The sequence below is a fragment of the Misgurnus anguillicaudatus genome, chromosome 7 (assembly GCF_027580225.2).
Source record: "Misgurnus anguillicaudatus chromosome 7, ASM2758022v2, whole genome shotgun sequence".
In the NCBI taxonomy this organism is placed as follows: domain Eukaryota; kingdom Metazoa; phylum Chordata; class Actinopteri; order Cypriniformes; family Cobitidae; genus Misgurnus; species Misgurnus anguillicaudatus.
This window is the reverse complement of record NC_073343.2, coordinates 1,714,287-1,732,804: the sequence shown is the minus strand read 5'-3', so window position 1 is coordinate 1,732,804 and position 18,518 is coordinate 1,714,287. Positions and strand designations below refer to the sequence as shown.

The 18,518-nt window shown below is 35.7% G+C and overlaps 3 protein-coding genes and 1 long non-coding RNA gene across 12 annotated transcripts in view; 2 read left to right on the top strand and 2 right to left on the bottom strand.

Annotated features, from left to right (window-relative positions):
* The window catches only part of nid2a (nidogen 2a (osteonidogen)), a 47,562-nt gene extending 40,557 nt beyond the window's left edge, over positions 1-7,005 (top strand). For all 5 annotated transcript variants that reach the window (XM_073869230.1, XM_073869228.1, XM_073869231.1 and 2 more), the window contains 4 exons: positions 3,341-3,498; positions 3,611-3,734; positions 3,824-3,933; positions 6,750-7,005. In XM_073869230.1, the coding sequence (XP_073725331.1) occupies positions 3,341-3,498; positions 3,611-3,734; positions 3,824-3,932 (391 nt within the window). In that variant the 3' untranslated portion in view covers position 3,933; positions 6,750-7,005. The remainder of the gene's footprint in view (positions 1-3,340; positions 3,499-3,610; positions 3,735-3,823; positions 3,934-6,749) is intronic.
* Positions 1-18,518, bottom strand: part of LOC141365231 (uncharacterized) — a 146,818-nt gene that overhangs the window by 50,093 nt on the left and 78,207 nt on the right. The gene's annotated exons all lie outside the window — the stretch shown is intronic.
* On the bottom strand, positions 8,795-15,280 carry rtraf (RNA transcription, translation and transport factor). The gene is made up of 8 exons (XM_055172258.2): positions 15,098-15,280; positions 14,309-14,433; positions 14,080-14,179; positions 12,017-12,100; positions 11,334-11,422; positions 11,172-11,240; positions 11,033-11,081; positions 8,795-9,234 (listed from the first exon to the last, which is right to left on the bottom strand). The coding sequence occupies exons 1-8, from the start codon at positions 15,156-15,158 to the stop codon at positions 9,080-9,082; spliced, it is 732 nt and encodes a 243-aa protein (XP_055028233.1). The 5' UTR covers positions 15,159-15,280; the 3' UTR covers positions 8,795-9,079.
* Positions 15,780-18,518, top strand: part of LOC129417223 (zinc finger MYM-type protein 4) — a 37,673-nt gene continuing 34,934 nt past the window's right edge. For 2 of the 5 annotated variants that reach the window (XM_055171762.2, XM_055171760.2), the window contains exons 1-5: positions 15,781-15,951; positions 16,874-16,919; positions 16,999-17,226; positions 17,391-17,492; positions 17,609-17,664. In XM_055171762.2, the coding sequence (XP_055027737.2) occupies positions 16,907-16,919; positions 16,999-17,226; positions 17,391-17,492; positions 17,609-17,664 (399 nt within the window). In that variant the 5' untranslated portion in view covers positions 15,781-15,951; positions 16,874-16,906. Of the gene's footprint in view, positions 15,952-16,873; positions 16,920-16,998; positions 17,227-17,390; positions 17,493-17,608; positions 17,665-18,518 lie in introns of all 5 variants that reach the window. The other 3 variants (XM_055171761.2, XM_055171764.2, XM_055171763.2) reach the window with 3 other exon arrangements.

Here is an 18,518-nt window from a genome sequence, read left to right as displayed (position 1 = left end):
AAAGGGTGCAAATTTGGACCTCAGAGGTACATAATGGTACCAAATATACACATATCTGTAACTAAACGGTGCATATTTGGACCTCAGAGGTACATTTGGTACCAAATCTATACATATCTGTACCTAAAGGGTTCATATTATTCCCTTTAAAGGTACATATTGGTACCAAATTTACACACATCTGTACCTAAAGGGTGCATATTAGTACCTCAGAGGTACACATTGGTACCAAATCTTTACACATCTGTACCTAAAGGGTGCAAATTTGGACCTCAGAGGTACATAATGGTACTAAATATACACATATCTGTAACTACTGGGTGCATATTAGTACCTCAGCTGTTCATATTGGTACCAAATCTACACACATCTGTACCTTAAGGGTCAATATTAGTACCTCAAAGGTACATATTGGTACCAAATCTATACACATCTGTACCTAAAGGGGGCAAATTTGGACCTCAGAGGTACATAATGGTACGAAATCTACACATATCTGTAACTAAAGGGTGCATATTAGTACCTCAGCGGTACATTTGGTACCAAATCTATACATATCTGTACCTAAAGGGTTCATATTATTCCCTTTAAAGGTACATATTGGTACCAAATCTTTACACATCTGTACCTAAAGGGTGCAATTTTGGACCTCAGAGGTACATAATGGTACCAAATCTACACATATCTGTAACTTAAGGGTGCATATGTGGACCTCAGAGGTACATTTGGTACCAAATCTATACATATCTGTACCTAAAGGGTTCATATTATTCCCTTTAAAGGTACATATTGGTACCAAATTTACACACATCTGTACCTAAAGGGTGCATATTAGTACCTCAGAGGTACATATTGGTACGAAATCTATACACATCTGTACCTAAAGGGTGCAAATTTGGACCTCAGAGGTACATAATGGTACCAAATCTACAAATATCTGTAACTAAAGGGTGCATATTTGGACCTCAGAGGTACATTTGGTACCAAATCTATACATATCTGTACCTAAAGGGCTCATATTATTCCCTTTAAAGGTACATATTGGTACCAAATTTACACACATCTGTACCTAAAGGGTGCATATTAGTACCTCAGAGATACATATTGGTACCAAATATATACACATCTGTAACTAAAGTGTGCATATTTGGACCTCAGAGGTACATTTGGTACCAAATCTATACAAATCTGTACCTAAAGGGTTCATATTATTCCCTTTAAAGGTACACATTGGTACCAAATTTACACACATCTGTACCTATTAGTACCTCAGAGGTACATATTGGTACCAAAAGCTATACACATCTGTACCTAAAGGGTGCAAATTTAGACCTCAGCGGTACATAATGGTACCAAATCTACACATATCTGTAACTAAAGGGTGCATATTAGTACCTCAGCTGTACATATTGGTACCAAATCTACACATATCTGTACCTAACGGATACCTATTTGGACCTCAGAGGTACATATTGGTACTAAATATACACATATTTGTAACTAAAGGGTGCATATTAGTACCTCAAAGGTACATATTGATACCAAATCTATACACATCTGTACCTAAAGGGTGCATATTAGTACCTCATAGGTACTTTTGGTACCAAATCTACACATATCTGTAACTAAAGGGTGCATATTTGGACCTCAGAGGTACATAATGGTGCCAAATCTACAAATATCTGTAACTAAAGGGTGCATATTAGTACCTAGTAAGGTAGTTTTGGTTCCAAATCTATACATATATGTACCTAAAGGGTGCATATTTGGAGCTTTTTAAAGGGTACCATCCCAGTAATTGCTTTTGTACCATTTTATCTGGGAGCATATCAAGTCAATGTAAGTCATTTGCTACACACATTGGTGCCAAAGCCAAACCATTAAAGCCTTTATTTAATTCTGAGGACTTGATGTTACTAAATTGACCAAAGCTTGTGTATGGCTTTATATTGATGCATTTGGCAGACGTTTTTTCTAAAGCAACTTTTTTAACAGTTAAAATTGAACCCATGAGCTACAGTTGCTACATTAACACTTTTAAACAGTTTATTAAGTATTAAAGGGATACTTCACCCAGTAATGATGAGGTTAATGACTTCCTTATTTCAGAGTTTTTCTTTATAAATTGTCTTTCACTTTCTGTTCATATATAGGACCCGTCAAAGCCCCAAAATGCACATACTGTACATCCATCATTAAACCAATCCAAATAACTAACAAACTATTTCTACAAGTATCAACGTCTGGCCATCTCCATTTAATTAACCCTCATTTCCTCTTCCTCATTTCCTTCCCATTTGTCCCTACAAGTACTCTTCTACCCTCGTACCAAGAATCTGTTGTGCATAGTGTGGAGTGAGAAAGTTAGCGCAGGTCAAAGGACGAACGAGAGAACAAGACAAGGTACAAATTGAGAGATTGAGAGCGAGCGAGCGAGCATGACGAGAAAATTAGAAAGCAATGCTACAAATGGGCCCAGATGTTCGTGTTGCTTCGGTGTCTGGCTTGGCTCTCTGGTCTCAGGGGAGGCCAGGCAACGTGTGGGCCAGCAAGTCCAAAAACACGACATCTGGAGCTGAACGCCCCAGCTCGGGTGGAGGACAGAGATATAATACAAACCTCATGGGCCATGAGAATAACTGCACATGCATGTTTTATGTTTGTTGGTGCGGAAATTTACTCCTCGGGCTAATTTGTTTTTCGTGTTTGCGCATAAATGTACGAGTGCGTGAGGTGATGGTTTAGATTAACCAGCCATCTAGATGGAAGTTTGTTATATTGAAAGAAAACTAACAAATCGTACAAGCAGTCATGCGAGACTGCATTTAGAGCCAACACGTAAGATGTTTTTGCTTTGGAAAAAACTTGTATGTATCATATGTCTCAAATACTGTAGTGTGAAATTGTGATTTCATGCTTAAAAATCTCTAGGGATGGAATGGTATTAGCTGTCCTTTTAATACAGATTCAGGATAACCGATAACTCTTTCAGGAATAATGGTACAAAAGTTAGTACTGGGATGAATTTTACCATTTTGGTATGGATATGTACCATTGATGTACCAATATTTTCCCTTTAAGGTACCAATGTGTACCTTTGAGGTATCAATATGCACCTTTTTGAACAGGTACCGCCCTAGTGTCAACTTTTGTACCTTTTTTTCTGAGAGTGAAGACGTAATTCACTGTTATCAGGACATCATTTCTCTCCCAGGCTTTTGTTTAAATCAATGCTAAACAGAGCAGAGTAGTTTGTTAGTTTATAGATTTAGTTGTAAACCATGAAGGTCAATCGTTGGCATTCAATCGTTCTCACCACCAAAACCTGATCTTCTTACAGAACCCTCTACTGGACCGACTGGAATAGAGAATCTCCTAAAATCGAAAGTTCCACTGTGGATGGGCACAACCGACGAGTTCTGGTGCGGGATGGCATCGGATTGCCCAACGCTTTGATTTATGACACCACCACACGACAGGTCTGCTGGGCCGATGCAGGTACGACCTTACAGACCCACACAATAAAGTTAGACCCGCATACAGTAACGTTTAATTTTTGGCCTTTTCACCATGTGTGTAATTTTGGATATTTCCTTTTTGTGATGTACAGGAACCAAGCGGCTAGAATGTATATCACCGAATGGGACTGGCAGACGTGTGATACACAGTAATCTAAACTACCCATTCAGCATGGTGTCCTTTGCCAATCACTACTATTACACAGACTGGAGGAGGTATCAGTTTTATGCTTTTTGTTTTTTAAACCTAGCGATCATTACACTGTGATGTGGTTATTTCATTCTTTTTTTCTCTTATGTTTTAGGGATGGAGTTATTAGTCTTGGACGTGACAGTCAGTTTACAGATGAGTTCCTACCTGATCAGAGATCTCATCTGTATGGAATTACAGTTGCTCCTCCGCACTGTTTATAAGGTATATGGTTTTTAAGTATTGTTGTTTGTGACCCTGGTTGTGAAATTCAGACTACACTGCAAAAAATTATTTTCAAGAAAAAGATTTCTTAGTATTTTTGTCTTGTTTTCAGTAAAAATATCTAAAACTTCTTAAATTAAGATGCTTTTTCTTGAGTAAAACGAGTCTAGTTTTTAGACCAAAAATATCAAGTTTAAGTGATTTTGTGCATGGGACAAGCCAAAAAATCTGCCAATGGGGTAAGCAAATTTTTCTTGAATTTAGTGTTTAAGAAATATGTTCAAGATTTTTTTGCTTACCCCATTGGCAGATTTTTTTGCTTGTTTTATGCACAAAACACTTAAATTTGATATTTTTGGTCTAAAAACTAGACTTATTTTCTTGGATCGTTTTGCTCATCAAGAAAAAGCATCTTCATTTAAAATTTTTTAGAGGTTTTTACAGAAACAAGACAAAAATACTAGATAATACAAAATATCTAAAAATCTTGAACATTTTTCTTAAACACTAAATTCAAGAAAAATTCAAGAAAAATGTGCTTACCCCATTGACAGATTTTTTTTTGTTTGTTTTATGCACAAAATCACTTAAATTTGATATTTTTGATCTAAAAACTAGACTTATTTTCTTGGGTTGTTTTGCTCATCAAGAAAAAGCATCTTAATTTAAGATTTTTTCGATATTTTCACTGAAAACAAGACAAAATACTAAGAATTTTTTTTCTTGAAAATCATTTTTTGCAGTGTTATCTCATAATTATATCATGCACTGCAAAAATGACTTTCTTACTTAGTGTTTTTGTCTTGTTTTCAGTAAACATATCTAAAAATTCTTAAATTAAGATGTATTTTCTTTGATGAGCAAGGTGACCTAGGAAGGTGGGTATAGTTTTTAGACAAAAAATATGAAGTGTGGGCGAATTAGTGCTTAAAACAGGAGAAGAAATCTGCCAATTGAATAAGAATTTTTTTCTTAAAATAAGTTTACTTTTTTTATAAACACAATTTTCCTTATTCCATTGGCAGATTTTTTTGCTTATTTAAGCACGCATTTGCTTAAATTGTATATTTTTTGTCTAAAAACTAGACTTATTTTCCTAGGTTATTTTGCTCATCAAGAAAATACATCTTAATTCATGAACCTTTTTATATTTTTACTGAAAACAAGACAAAAATACTAGGTAAGAAAGTCATTTTTGCAGTGCATGATATAATTATGAGATAACACTGCAAAAAAATGATTTTCAAGAAAAAAAATTCTTAGTATTTTGTCTTGTTTTTAGTAAAAATATCGAAAAAATCTTAAATTAAGATGCTTTTTCTTGATGAGCAAAACAACCCAAGAAAATAAGTCTAGTTTTTAGATCAAAAATATCAAATTTAAGTGATTTTGTGCATAAAACAAACAAAAAAAAATCTGTCAATGGGGTAAGCACATTTTTCTTGAATTTAGTGTTTAAGAAAAATGTTCAAGATTTTTTTGCTTACCCCATTGGCAGATTTTTTTGCTTGTTTTATTCACAAAATCACTTAAATTTGATATTGGTCGTTTTTCTCATCAAGAAAAAGCATCTTAATTTAAGAATTTTTTAGATATTTTTACTGAAAGCAAGACAAAAATACTAAGAATTGTTTTCTTGAAAATCATTTTTTGCAGTGTAGAAGCGTCAAAGTTTGATTTCACTTATTGATTTCAATCTTCAACATGACCTCAGTCAATATTAAAGATATCAAGGTTATAATTTTACATTATGTAGGATGATTTTAGGTAGAAAACCTATCTTTTTTCAATGCGTGCACTTTTAATCTTTGTACAGCACTTCTTGAATGTGTAAGCATTTGGCCTAGCAAAATTCATTCCTATGGCTCCAAACAAAAGTTTTATTTTATTGTTTTATCACAATACCTACTCATGTTAACTACTCATGTAACAGTCTTTAAATAGGGAAAACATGGAAGTGTTTGGTGGCTTCTAAATTCATCCCTGTTTGGATCCTAAGGAATGAATGGGGCTAGGCTAAATGCTAACTCATTCAATAAGCCCTGTACAAAAATTAAAAGGGAACACATTGAAAAAAGATAGGTAGGTATTAATTTGTCTAAGTTGATGTAAGAACATAGTAAAATATTGAAAAACGGTGGTGTTTTCCTTTAAGCTGTGTTCTTAGACTGGGTCACATTTGTATTCAACACAGAGGTACTCTATAAAAAGTTTCAACTAGACTTAAAATAGACTAAACTTCTAATGTAAGAATACTGCAAGCCAAGACAGGATTTTATCAGAGTCCAGCGTACCCGTACCTGTGACAGTACCCGTGCAGACATGTCTAAAAGTGTCAAATGTTGTGACAAGTTCATCATGCAGGCAAAATATGGGTAACCTTTTTGTTTTTAAGCAAATGACAGAGAACAAAATATCTCAGACATGACTTGTCTGCTCCTGGCACTTAAGAGAAAAGTAGAAGGCACCTGCTTTCAAATCACTGTAGTTTTGAAAGAGGTGACGAAACATCAGTGTCGCAGTAACACTTCAAAGCATTTCAGATCTTTATAGAGTTTAAAACAGTCTAAGTTGTTGTAAGTGAGTCTCAAAAATAAAGGTACAAAAGCCGTCCTTTCAAAGTTCCTAATATGTACCGTTAAGGTACCTTTGAGGTACTAATATGCACCCTTTAGGTACAAAGGTGTACTTGCACCAGGGACAGCTTTTGTACCTTTATAGAGTCTACTCAATTGCTTGTAAAAAGGCAATTTCGCCTAGCAGAAAAGATGAAACGTGGCTTTAAAAAACATCTATAAATGTCTTTTTTGTTATAGGGAGATGCTAATGACAGAGCCAATATTACATGGTGCTATTTTAGGCAAGTCATGAAGTGCTTGCGGGCTGTGGGAATCTCAGCGGAGATGAAAGAAGAGAATCCCAAGTTTCATCAAATGTGCAAATTTACAAACGTGAACATGAATATTTTTTTTTCAAAATAGTTTTGTAAATTTGTTTTATACCTCATTTCTTTCTACTGTACTTTTGTATGTGACTTTTTGTTAAAAAAATAAATAAAACCAAAAACATAAGCGTTTAGTTGTGTTATTTCTGTTTATAAATAAACTAAAATGCAATTTTTAAGAAATAAAAACGGTTACGTATACTCGCATTAATAAAATCACACTGGTCTGTAATCCAGCTTTCCTTTTGTAATCCTGTTTTATATTTTGTAAGATGTTATATGTGATCTGGAACACAAAACCATAAGGGTCATTAGGGTCACATTTTTGAAATTGAGATTTATACATAATCTAAAAGCTGAAAAAAAAAGCTTTCCATTGATGATTTGTTAGGATAGAACAATACTTGGTTGAGATCTGGAGTGGAATCTAAGGAAAATCACCTTTAAAGTTGTCCATATTAAGTCATTAGCAACTAGGACTGCATAACAATTAATTGCAACTAATCGTTTGCAAAATAAAAGTTTTTGTTTACACCATATATGTGTGTGTACTGTGTATAATAATTGTGCATACATAAATACACACATGCATGTATCATTTTAAGAAAACGATACATGCATATATTAAAGGATCAGTATGTAGGTTTGTGGCCAAAACTGGTATTGCAATCACAAAACTTGTGGCTAAACTGGTACTGCAATCACACAACTAGTGTCCAATAGACCCCTTCAACGTTTGCAAACACCGAATGACCATCGGGTGCGTGCGCAGCACGGGGTCAAACTGTTCACACCATCCAGGCTCTACAATTGAATCCAACAGGGCTGAAAAATGATGACTTACCTCAAATGAAGTGAGCACTACAAACACAATCATTATTAATTAATAATTAAAAAAATAATAAATACAAATTATTATTTTTGACCCTCATAATGTATTTTGGGCTATTGCTACAAATATACCCATGCTACTTATGACTGGTTTTGTGGTCCAGTCACATATAACAGTAAATATGACTTAGCCTCTTTCACACAGTAATTCTGGTAAATTACCATGAATTTACCAGAATGAATTTACCGGTAAATACAAAAATGTGCTGTTCACACACGCAGTGGTGTTCCGTTATTTTACCAGTAAGACATCATTCACACATCAGTATCAAAAAAACCGGTAAATTCGTTGAGAAAGCGGAAGTACCTGTAGCACGCGGCGAGCTCAGTGTTGTATTTGTAAACAATCCACGTCGTTCATATCCACGGTCCGTATTTTGCTGTTTTCACGTCTGTGGTAAACAGTCGCGAAGTTGCTCATGACCAAACAACATTGAATGAGACGACGTCAAACCGAAAATGGGTTTTTAACAACACTACTGTTTGCACGTTAGGCTTCACAGAGGGCGTGCTAAGGACGTCGGCAATTCGGCGGTAAGCTGTTTTAAACAACTTTGGTGAAGAAATGTGGACGTAAACTTCAGGTGTGCTCAACTTTCAAGCAGCATGTGTGTGGAAACGTCCGTAAACAGTGCGGGGGTAAACGCGTCATCTGTATTAAAACGCTATGATTGGCCCGAAGCTGTCAGCACGGTCGGACGTCGTCCGTTCTAAATGCCGGTAATCCTATAATTTACGTTCACACATAGCGCTTACCGGTAAATTAATCTTACAACCTGTCTTACTGGTAAATTGGGAGCACTGATTTACCGGAAAGGTTCTGTTCACACATGATCTGTTAACTGCAATTTACCAGTAAATTACCAGTAAAGACTGTATGTGTGAAAGAGACTAATGTCTGTTCACAGAATGTTTTAGATTTTTTGGCCCTGCAAAGATTATTTTCCTAAATATGCCCAGTATGAGAAATAAACCAGTATAAGGTTAGGATTTCTTGCTAAACATTGGTAAAACAAAGTTACAGTATATGGCCATTAAGTTTTATTATGCATCAAAAGCATGTAAACCATTTTAGTGTAATCCATCTTACAATTCATAAGTGCCTCCACATTCAGAGTACAAATTACTTTCCCAACAAATCTTTGCATCTTTAAATTACAGGGCAGAACAAAAATATAATAAAGAAAAAAACTGTCCTTTGTTTTTTCCACTGGCTTCCCAGGAAATATCTGTGGCGCGGTTAATGAAAACAAGCATATTTCACAAAGCATCTCATGTGGAGTCTTTCCAACAAAGTCCAGGCAGATGTTTTTATCTGCCCACCTTTCCTAGACGGTGGTCTGTCTTGGGGTCAGCAATAATAGCCTGAACCGCTACAATGGCTTCGTTGATCTTGGTTTGTAGCTCTCTGAGCTCCTCGATGTGAAGTAAGCGAAGGATCCTGGCTGCTTCATTCAGAGTCGCATCTGAAACAATCACATTTTTGCACTTAGGGGGCCGCTTACACGTTTTAAACCAGAAATGGGAAACTTTATTTGGTTTGGCAGCTCGTTTACACAACAAAGGTGCTTTAAGCCCGGAGTATAGTTTTTTTTACGTGTACGTGAATGTACGGACACAGTTTTGCAATGCATAGTTTATTTGACTCATACATGTACAGACGTTTGACGCATGCGCATTGTGACAAAATGCAAATGCATCTCCTGGGCTATTTCCTTTACGTGCATGCGCGACCTACGCGTGCAAAGCAAAACAAAAATCTGCCGGTGCACGTACTATTCTGATGATGAAATTTGCATCACACACATTGTAAGCGGACCCTCATGTATGCGTAAAAACTGAACTACACTTCTAGCTTTAGGGTCCTAAAAATGCAAAATTTTGAAAACAAGTTTCAAAGTGCAAGTTCTTGACAAAAACGCAAATCTGTAAATATTCTGACGTCATGCGCATTGGATGTGTAGTCTACAGGCATGTGCGAGTACTTGACAAAAATAACAACAATGGTGGCCTTTGGGACTGTGTTTGTGCTACTCAACATACTGAGTTTACTTACGCTTCTCCAACGAAGTTTACAAATGTTTGATGCTTTATAGTCAAGGGGCACTTGTTGTAATAAACCTACCTTGTTGCTGATTGTTTGCATTTTCTCTCTGTAGACGAATGTGTATGTGCGCAGACATGTAGTGTTTCTTAACAAGGTAACATCACCATCTAATGGCCTGGCACACATAACACAGCTTTTTTAATCATTTTCGCGGATCCTTTTGACAATGTTGTCATGTGTGTAAAAAGGAAAAGCTTTTTGTTTTTACTAGTGCTAGGCAAAGATTAATCGCGATTAATCGCATACAAAATAAAAGTTATTTTTGGCATAATATATGAGTATATGCTGTGTGTAATTATTATGTATAAATAAATACACACACATTCATTTTTGTATTGTAGAAACATTTACATGTTTATATATATTTATTTAAATAAATATATTAAAAATACATTTAAAAAAATTATATATAAGCAAAACAATTCTGAAATGAATATATGAATGTGTGTGTGGTTGAATATACACAATAATTGGACACAGTACACGCACATATATTGTGCAAAAAAAGACCACTTTTGTTTTGTATGCGATTGGTCGCGATTAATCTTTGCCCAGCACTAGTTTTTACACTACATCACTGATGTGTAAACGTAACCTAATGCTGTGTACAAACCAGAAGCGAATAAAATTTTCTGTGCAAACAGATTACATACAAAGTCAATGCAAAGACACGAGCAGACGTGATTTCGTGTGGGGCGCTGTAAATTGCACGAATTGGGTGACGCGATTGACGCAAACACGTCTTCTACGCAAGTTGAAAATATTCAACTCAAGCTAAAAATTTGCATGATGCGAAGTTAAATCCAGCGAGTAATCCAGAGCGAGGATAGCGATGCTTCATTTTTGGTGTGTAAGCAGCATAAGTTCCCAAAAAAACAAACACCTTACATGCGATGCAGTTATCATAATGGTGCACTTATATCAAACCTTCTGTGAACAGTGTTGGGGAAAGTTACTTTTAACAGTAATGCCTTACAATATTAAGTTACTCCCCAAAAAAGTAACTAATTGCTTTACTTAGTTACTTTTCATGGAAAGTAATGCTTACGTTACTTTTATGTTACTTTTACACGTTACTTCAGAAAATTAATATTATTACGTCATGCACATTACTTGTAATGCGTTACCCCCAAAACTGCATATTAAAAGCCCCTTACCTCCAGTATCAAATCCTAAAATATGCATGTCCAGAGCAACAGGTAAACCCTACAAAGACCAGAAAAACAAATTTAAACATAAATGTATGCAGTCAAACAGATCTATTTCATTGTATTAAAATGCTTGTGACACATTTACCTCTTTTGATTGACTGGCCTTTGCGATTGCATCAGGGTTCAGACGTTCCTGTATCAGAATTCGAATGGCCTATAATAAAAACAAATACATTAATTTTATTTTATGATTTGGACTAAATACAAAAGAATCTTTCAAACTATTTACTGCATATATGGTACTTACTTTAAGCAATACTAAATAGTCATCGTGTCGTTGAATTTTAAGAAGATTTGCAAGGGCCAAGACACCAGCCTTAAAATCTGGATCGTTACCTAGAAAGAATATTCACAATATTTACATTGCAAGAGATAAATGTTTAAACAGTTACTCATGAAGGAGTACAGATAACCCTCTATAAACTCAAACACAGAGCCTGCAATTCATTTACTGCTCAAAGACATCCTGAAATCTAATTGTCTAGCTCTTTGAACCAATCAATCAGTTGAATTAATGATGACAAGCAAATACATGATCGCTGAAAACAATCATCACAACATAGGTTAATGTAACAGTGTATTTACTCTTATATAAAAATGCAACGATCCTGCTTACAAACCAAGACTATAATAGCCATACGCTGTATGTGCGACAAACTATGAGTGTGATTTAAGTAACGGCTCTTGTGTTTTTTTACTGGGCCATTATAATCAGCATAAAGACACTAGCTGTGGGTCACTGGCTCAGTTCAGCCCACTTATTGAGGGTTGTGGAGAGAGGTGGGTGTGTATTCGGTTAGTTCAGACGTACTTGAAAAGACACTTTAGGGCTTGAACTGGTTTCTTTAATCAGCCTCCTCCAATTCACAACAACATGAGACTGAAATAATGCAATAGAGATGTAAAGACAGGAAGAGAATGATCACTCACTGTCCAAATTTATCAACGGGTCGGCAGGCTTCTGAGCATCATTGGCCTCCTCCTTTTTAGGTTTGCAGTTTCGATATTTCTCAACTGTTTAAAAGCCAAATACATCAAGTGGTCATTGCAATGCAGGTATAGAAAGCATGCTATAAGTTATCAAACTCGCACAGTTCATAAAGAGATATCATAAACATCATCATTCTCTACCTAGAGCAAATTGTTTTAAAGGAGACATTTCACAAGATGTAAAATACATTTTTGTTGTCCCCAGAGTACATATTTAAAGTTATAGATAATTTATTATAGCTTTGTAGGTGTGAGCAAAATGTGCCATTTTGGGTGTGTTATTTTAAATGCAAATGAGCTGATCTCTGAACTAAATGGCTGTGCAATGGTAGGATTATTCAGGTTAAGGGGTGGTATTATCCCCTTCTGACATCACAAGGGGAGCCAAATTTCAATAACCTATTTTCTTCACATGCTTGCAGAGAATGGTTTACCAAAACTAAGTTACTGGGTTGATCTTTTTCACATTTTCTAGGTTATTAGAAGCACTGGGGACCCAATTATAGCACTTCACCATGGAAAAGTCAGATTTTCATGATATGTCCCCTTTATTCTAACCAGATTTCAAAATATCAAAATATGCAATCAATGCTGTGTAGAGTAGCTATCTATACTGTAAATTGCAAACTTAGCAAATACTGCCATCTAGTGGTCTGGGTTTGAACAATTTTTAGAACGCTTCCAGAAAAACCATAGATGGGTAATTTATTGATCACATTAGGATAAAGATCCTACTCCTTGGTTATTACATTAAAGCCCTTTTCACACAGAGATTACGGAATTTACACGTAAAACATGTTCGGGATTTGTCTGGTTCATTTGTTTTTGGTTCATTTCACACTGCCCGTGTTTTTCCAGGATTTATGCGTGCATTAACACACATACAGTAAAGATCCCATAAAGACACGTGACGTATTGCAGTCCTTCCAGAAAAACGCTGAGATTTTTGTGATTGTTGCGGGGGCAAAAATCCTTGATCTTGCGCCATGTTTTCCTAAAAAATGCGATGGAATACGCGGCAATGAAATTGCGGGAACTTGCCAACATTGTGGGAACTTGCAAAAACTGTTTGCAGCTATTCATTGATGTTCACATTGCATAATTACTTCACTTCCTAACATTCCCATGACAACAGGGGACATAGCTGCGCATGTGTGAAGTAAATGTAAGATTTTCAACTTTCTGCTAAGATATATATGACTTTTTGGTATGAAAATGCGAGGATTATGAAATCATGCAAGCCCCGCATATTTTGCAAGCCGAAATCTGCAATTTATGTGGCGAAGGTGCAGCGTATTTAAAAAATTCGACCTCCGCATAACGGACTTTGCCTGATTATGCATTGAATCATGCGATCCCATAATCGTGTTTTTCTGAAGGGACTGGTATTGCACGCAAGTCCTCCATTTGGTAGTTTTATTCCACAGCGTCTGAAGTTTGCTAATTATCCATGATTTCTCTCGAAAAAACCACCCTTGTGCATTTTTGTTTATGACAAGATCATAAGAAGCGCGTGATGTGCTGTTCTTTCATGCTGCTGAATGATCTCAGCTTCAGCACGAATAGTGTCCAGTTTGTTGTGAATGTTGATCTGTGTTTAAATCCCTGTGTCAAAGAGCTGAATAATAACTTCTGCCTCTTGTTTACACCGGATGTGTTATGTGAATGTTACGGCAATGTTACTAGGTCTTCTTTACGGGAGCGATCCCAGAACATTTACATGTTGTGTTTGTGTTCACACAGAAGCCTCTCTGCCAATTTTAGGAACATTTTCTTGGACCAAAGTGCTGTGTGAATGGGGTTTAGGATAAAGACCTTTATTGATCCCACTAGAATAAAGATCCTACTCATTGGTCATTACACTATACATTTACGTTTCTGCATTTTAGAGACTCGTTTATCCAAAGCAGCTTACAGGGCATTCAAGCTATACATTTTATCAATATGCATTTTTACTGGGAATGGTCAAATATTCATTATTATCCCCAATAAATGAATCATACCATTATCTCCATACTCAAAACGAACAGCAAGACCCAGAAGCCAGTCAACGATCTCCGGTCTTTCTTTACTGCTGAATGGACACTTCAGATCTTGAAGATACTAGAAAGCATGAAATAAACATTACACATAAATAAAATATAATATATTTTTTATGCTTAATAATATAAAAAAAATATATATTTTGTCACTGATTTTAGGATAAATAAATAAAATAGGCTTCCAACTCACATCTTCCAAGTATTTAGGCCAGTCTGAGCTGGGGATGTTTCTGAGGTTTCCTCTGTCCTCGATTTTGTAGTGCCGGATTTTTTGATCTTCCAGCCAAACTATGAAATTTCTGAATTCTGTTTCATCTGCGTAGGGTAAGTTGCATAAACATTAGAAAACTCTCATTATAATAATTACATAGGGCACAAGTATCATTCTGGCCATCTGAACAAATTTGGGTTATCCATGTCAAATCAACCCAGGTTTCCCAGTACAATAAATTATCCGCTGTCTGTAAAGTGGCCGACAATTGGTTTTTTACTAGTTTGCATGTATGAACTGTCACGTGAAATTGTGAAATTATTCTACTTATAGATCTAGCAATGAGTATGTATTAATAAAATAATGATACTATCATCTTCACCTCATTTCCTCTTTAGATTTTCGGTGAAATTGAAATTTTGACACCCCTCTACTCAATAAAGTTACTTATTAAAGTTACTCAATAAATGTTCATCTGTGACATTTAGCTTTCCTCACCATAAACACATGTTTTTGAGAAAAGAATGATTAAAATCAACATTTTGTCACGGACCTCTTGTTAACTTGACACCGAATAAGCCATATTTGTTTAAACAGGAAAATGACGGACTAGTGACTTTAAACGCTTTATTTTGATCAGAACTGACAGGTTTAGTTTATTTAAAGGTTTTTGTATAATAATGCAGATAACATGATCATGAACATGAACATGAGGTGGCACACGTCATTGAAATCTTGACGTCTTTAGGCTGTCAATATGACTCCTACCTTTACAATCAAATCCCGTCGGGTTGTGGTACTCTAAAGCTGCAAGCTTTCTGCGAAACATCCCTTTGCGAGACAACACGATTTATAAATGTGTCAATATTGAAAGACTTTAGATTAAACTGCCACAACCTGCTCAAGTCTCCAAATATGTAGCGCTGGGCAACCGGAAGTACTATAACAAGAGATTTTGCTTTCAAAATAAAAGTTTGATTGTAGCGAAGCAAATTACGTTAACTAAGTAAAAAGAATACGTAAATGCCATAGATATGTATAAATGCTACATATGATCCCTTTCTGGAATTAACTTACGTATGGTTTAAACGCGTTTGCTAATCTATTCAGATTACATTTTGTCGAATACATTAGGTTACTTAGAATATTATTTATCTTATTAACGCTCGATATTAGTAATATTTAAACGATTTAAATATGTGTTCATATTTACAGACTACAAAAATCCAAAACCTGCTAATATCTCAAAATTGGCAGCAAAGAGCAACCGGAAAGTACCGAAATTGTTTTTTTTTTTATATTAATCCATGTCTGTACCAAAGCAAACATTATTCATAAAAAGAAAAATAACATGATTCTTTTAATTATTTAATTAATACTTAACGACAGATGTTTTTATTTAATAATGTTTTTTATTGTGTCGCTGCATTGTGTCCTCCCTGACGCATGGGGGCAGAAAACTAATTGTGGAGTGTTGGGAAACCAGTAGGAGGTTGATTCCCGCTGTTGCTTCAGTGAAAGGCTTTGTACGTACGTACAGCACAAAAGTCAAGATTTAAAAGACATAACAGATTAAGAATACGCATGCAAGTCCCCATTTGACAATCGACCATTATTTCTACGTAAGTATATTTAAGAGCACACTTCTTTTAGGTTAGAATAGCCTTTCTCATATCTAGCCTGCTAGCATGCGCGTGTGTAATGCAGGTCTTTGAGCGGAATGTCGATGATCAATAGATTTATAGTCAAAATGTATGTCAAAATGTAGTTTTTAATAAACGTGTGCAGCGATTTGGCTAATAGAAAAAAATCCGGCGTGTTATCAACGTAGCAGTGTCAATCATTCATGAGGCATTCCTAAACGCAGATGCCCGCAAGCGTGCAGGGAATCTGCAGAGTGAGAGTGCATCTCTCAATGCACATACAGTGTGATCCCATTACTTTTTATATGTTTTATCATATAGTAGTAAAGACGTATGTGTTATAATATATTTGTGTAACAGTGCTGAAACTAAGAATAAAATACATTTATACAAAGAAATGTATAGAGTATCAGTAGTTATGGTCTGTTGGGTCGCATACACAGCCAGGGAACGGGAAATACGTCACCTTTCCATTATCCCTGTCGCAGAAGAATGAAATTTGCCTCCAAAACACTAGGAATTGCTGGCGTATGTATGGTTTTAACGTGATAATTAAATGCTGAACTGTTTATAATGTAACATGAAGCGTAGAAAGGCCACTGTAAAATAGAAATATATAGTATTATTTTGGTTAGCGTTTCCTTTCAAGCATAGCCATCAGTATCTGTCAAACATAAACGGGCTATTCTTGCTGTGCAGTATATTCATGCCATTTAAAATGTTATATTTTGTATGATATGTTTTTAAATAAAGAATAATCTTTTGGTCAGATTTAAAATATGGTTTTCATTTTTGTTTGTTGCAATATCATAAAAAACATTGTGGTGCTGTGAAGTTATTTCTAACAGTGGCTTTTAATACAACGGAAAACTTACATTTATGTTTTTGTTTTATAATTTAGCGAGTCAACCTGCTGTTAGTATATTTGGAGTAGATGGAGTCATCAGGTACCTCACACTTTTACCTTGATAGTTTAAAGTTAAATCTCTCACGCCGGTATATTTCATCTTGTATTATGTCTTTTAGAACCGGAGGTTAAAACATCGAAGGGTCAAGCTCCATCTGAGGATCCTAACATGGATGACGAGCTTGATGGACTTCCTGTCTTTGGGGCAGATGAAGATGAGTGGGAAATGGACAGTAGCTTTAAGCAGCAGGTTTACTCTCAGTTAGAAAGAAACAGCGATGATGAAGGTGGTGTTGGTGATAAAAATGAAAGTCAAGATGGAGTACCAACTACTGGTGCAGATGCAGGCAAGTTTAATTTTCTGGAATCATTTACTAAGCAACCAATTATTTTATTTACTATATTGTACTATATTATTTTATCTTGTACAGTCATCAAATGAGTTAGACTTAAACTATACTGTAACTTTGAACTGTTTTTATGCTTAAAATGCGTTTTTCTCTAACTGTAGATGAACAAAGTAACTCTAACAGTGGATCTTCAAAAATGGATGAAGAGCGAACAAAAGCTTCTGAGGAAAATTTTGAAATTCCTTCACCTGACACTGTTATAGGTACAAATGACCTTAGGCATCCGAAATAAATTGTTTGTAAATCTTTATTGTTGTTTAACACGGGTAAGCACTATATGAAAGTGTATGTCTTACTGTTGTTTTTCTGACTGCTTCAGATATCCAGGAAACACCATCACAAGCTGAAATTAGGACATCTCCGGCAGACACCAGTGTAAGTTTGGGTAAAACGAAGTTTGGAAAACTTCTGACTGCTTTGCTGTTGCATATTGTTGTCTGTGTAAATGCCCCATTAAATCACATGTCTTCTTTAGTCTTATGTTTAAAGGGATAGTTCACCCAAAAATGAAAATAATGTCATTCATGTCGTTTCAGACTTGTGGGACCTCCGTTCATCTTCGGAACACAGTTTGGGATGTTTTGTATTTGGTCCGAGAGCTTGTTGACCCTTCATTGAAAATCTATGCACGGTGTACCGTCCATGTCCAGAAAGGTAACAAAAACATCATCAAAGTAGTCCATGTCACATCAGTTGGTCAGTTAAAATGTGTTGAAGCATCCAAAATACATTTTGGTCCAAAAATAACAAAAATTTCGACTTTATTCAGCATTGTCTTCTCTTCGGTTGTGAAGCGCAAAGTCACGCGACTGCAGTGACGTAGATGACGTGTTATCCTCAGACATGTTTGCAAAGTTTTTTTTCAAACTTACAGCATGCATCTCCCTCAAACTGTAAAGGAAGCTCGGGCGCACAAAAAAAAAAACAGCTGGGGTGCACCAGATAACACGTCAGCCGCATCACTGCAGTCACATGACTTTAGTATTCACTTTGTCGTGTGCTTCACAACAGACATGGAAGAGAAGACAATGCTGAATAAAGTCGGAATTTTTGGACCAAAATGTATTTTTTATGCTTCAACACATTCTAACTGACCCACTGATGTCACATGGACTATTTTGATGATGTTTTTATTACCTTTCTGGACATGGACAGTAAACTATACGTAGATTTTCAATGAAGGGTCAACAAGCTCTCTGACTAAATATAAAACATCTTAAACTGTGTTC

What these genes read in the sequence shown, in the direction of transcription:
- rtraf (XM_055172258.2), bottom strand. Translation starts at nt 15,158, where the DNA reads ATGTTTCGCAGAAAGCTTGCAGCTTTAGAGTACCACAACCCGACGGGA. An exon ending in GACGGGATTTGATTGTAAAG is followed by an intron (nt 14,434 to 15,097) that starts GTAGGAGTCATA and finishes TACCCTACGCAG; the next exon opens with ATGAAACAGAATTCAGAAAT. An exon ending in ACTATTTAGTATTGCTTAAA is followed by an intron (nt 11,241 to 11,333) that starts GTAAGTACCATA and finishes TTTTTATTATAG; the next exon opens with GCCATTCGAATTCTGATACA.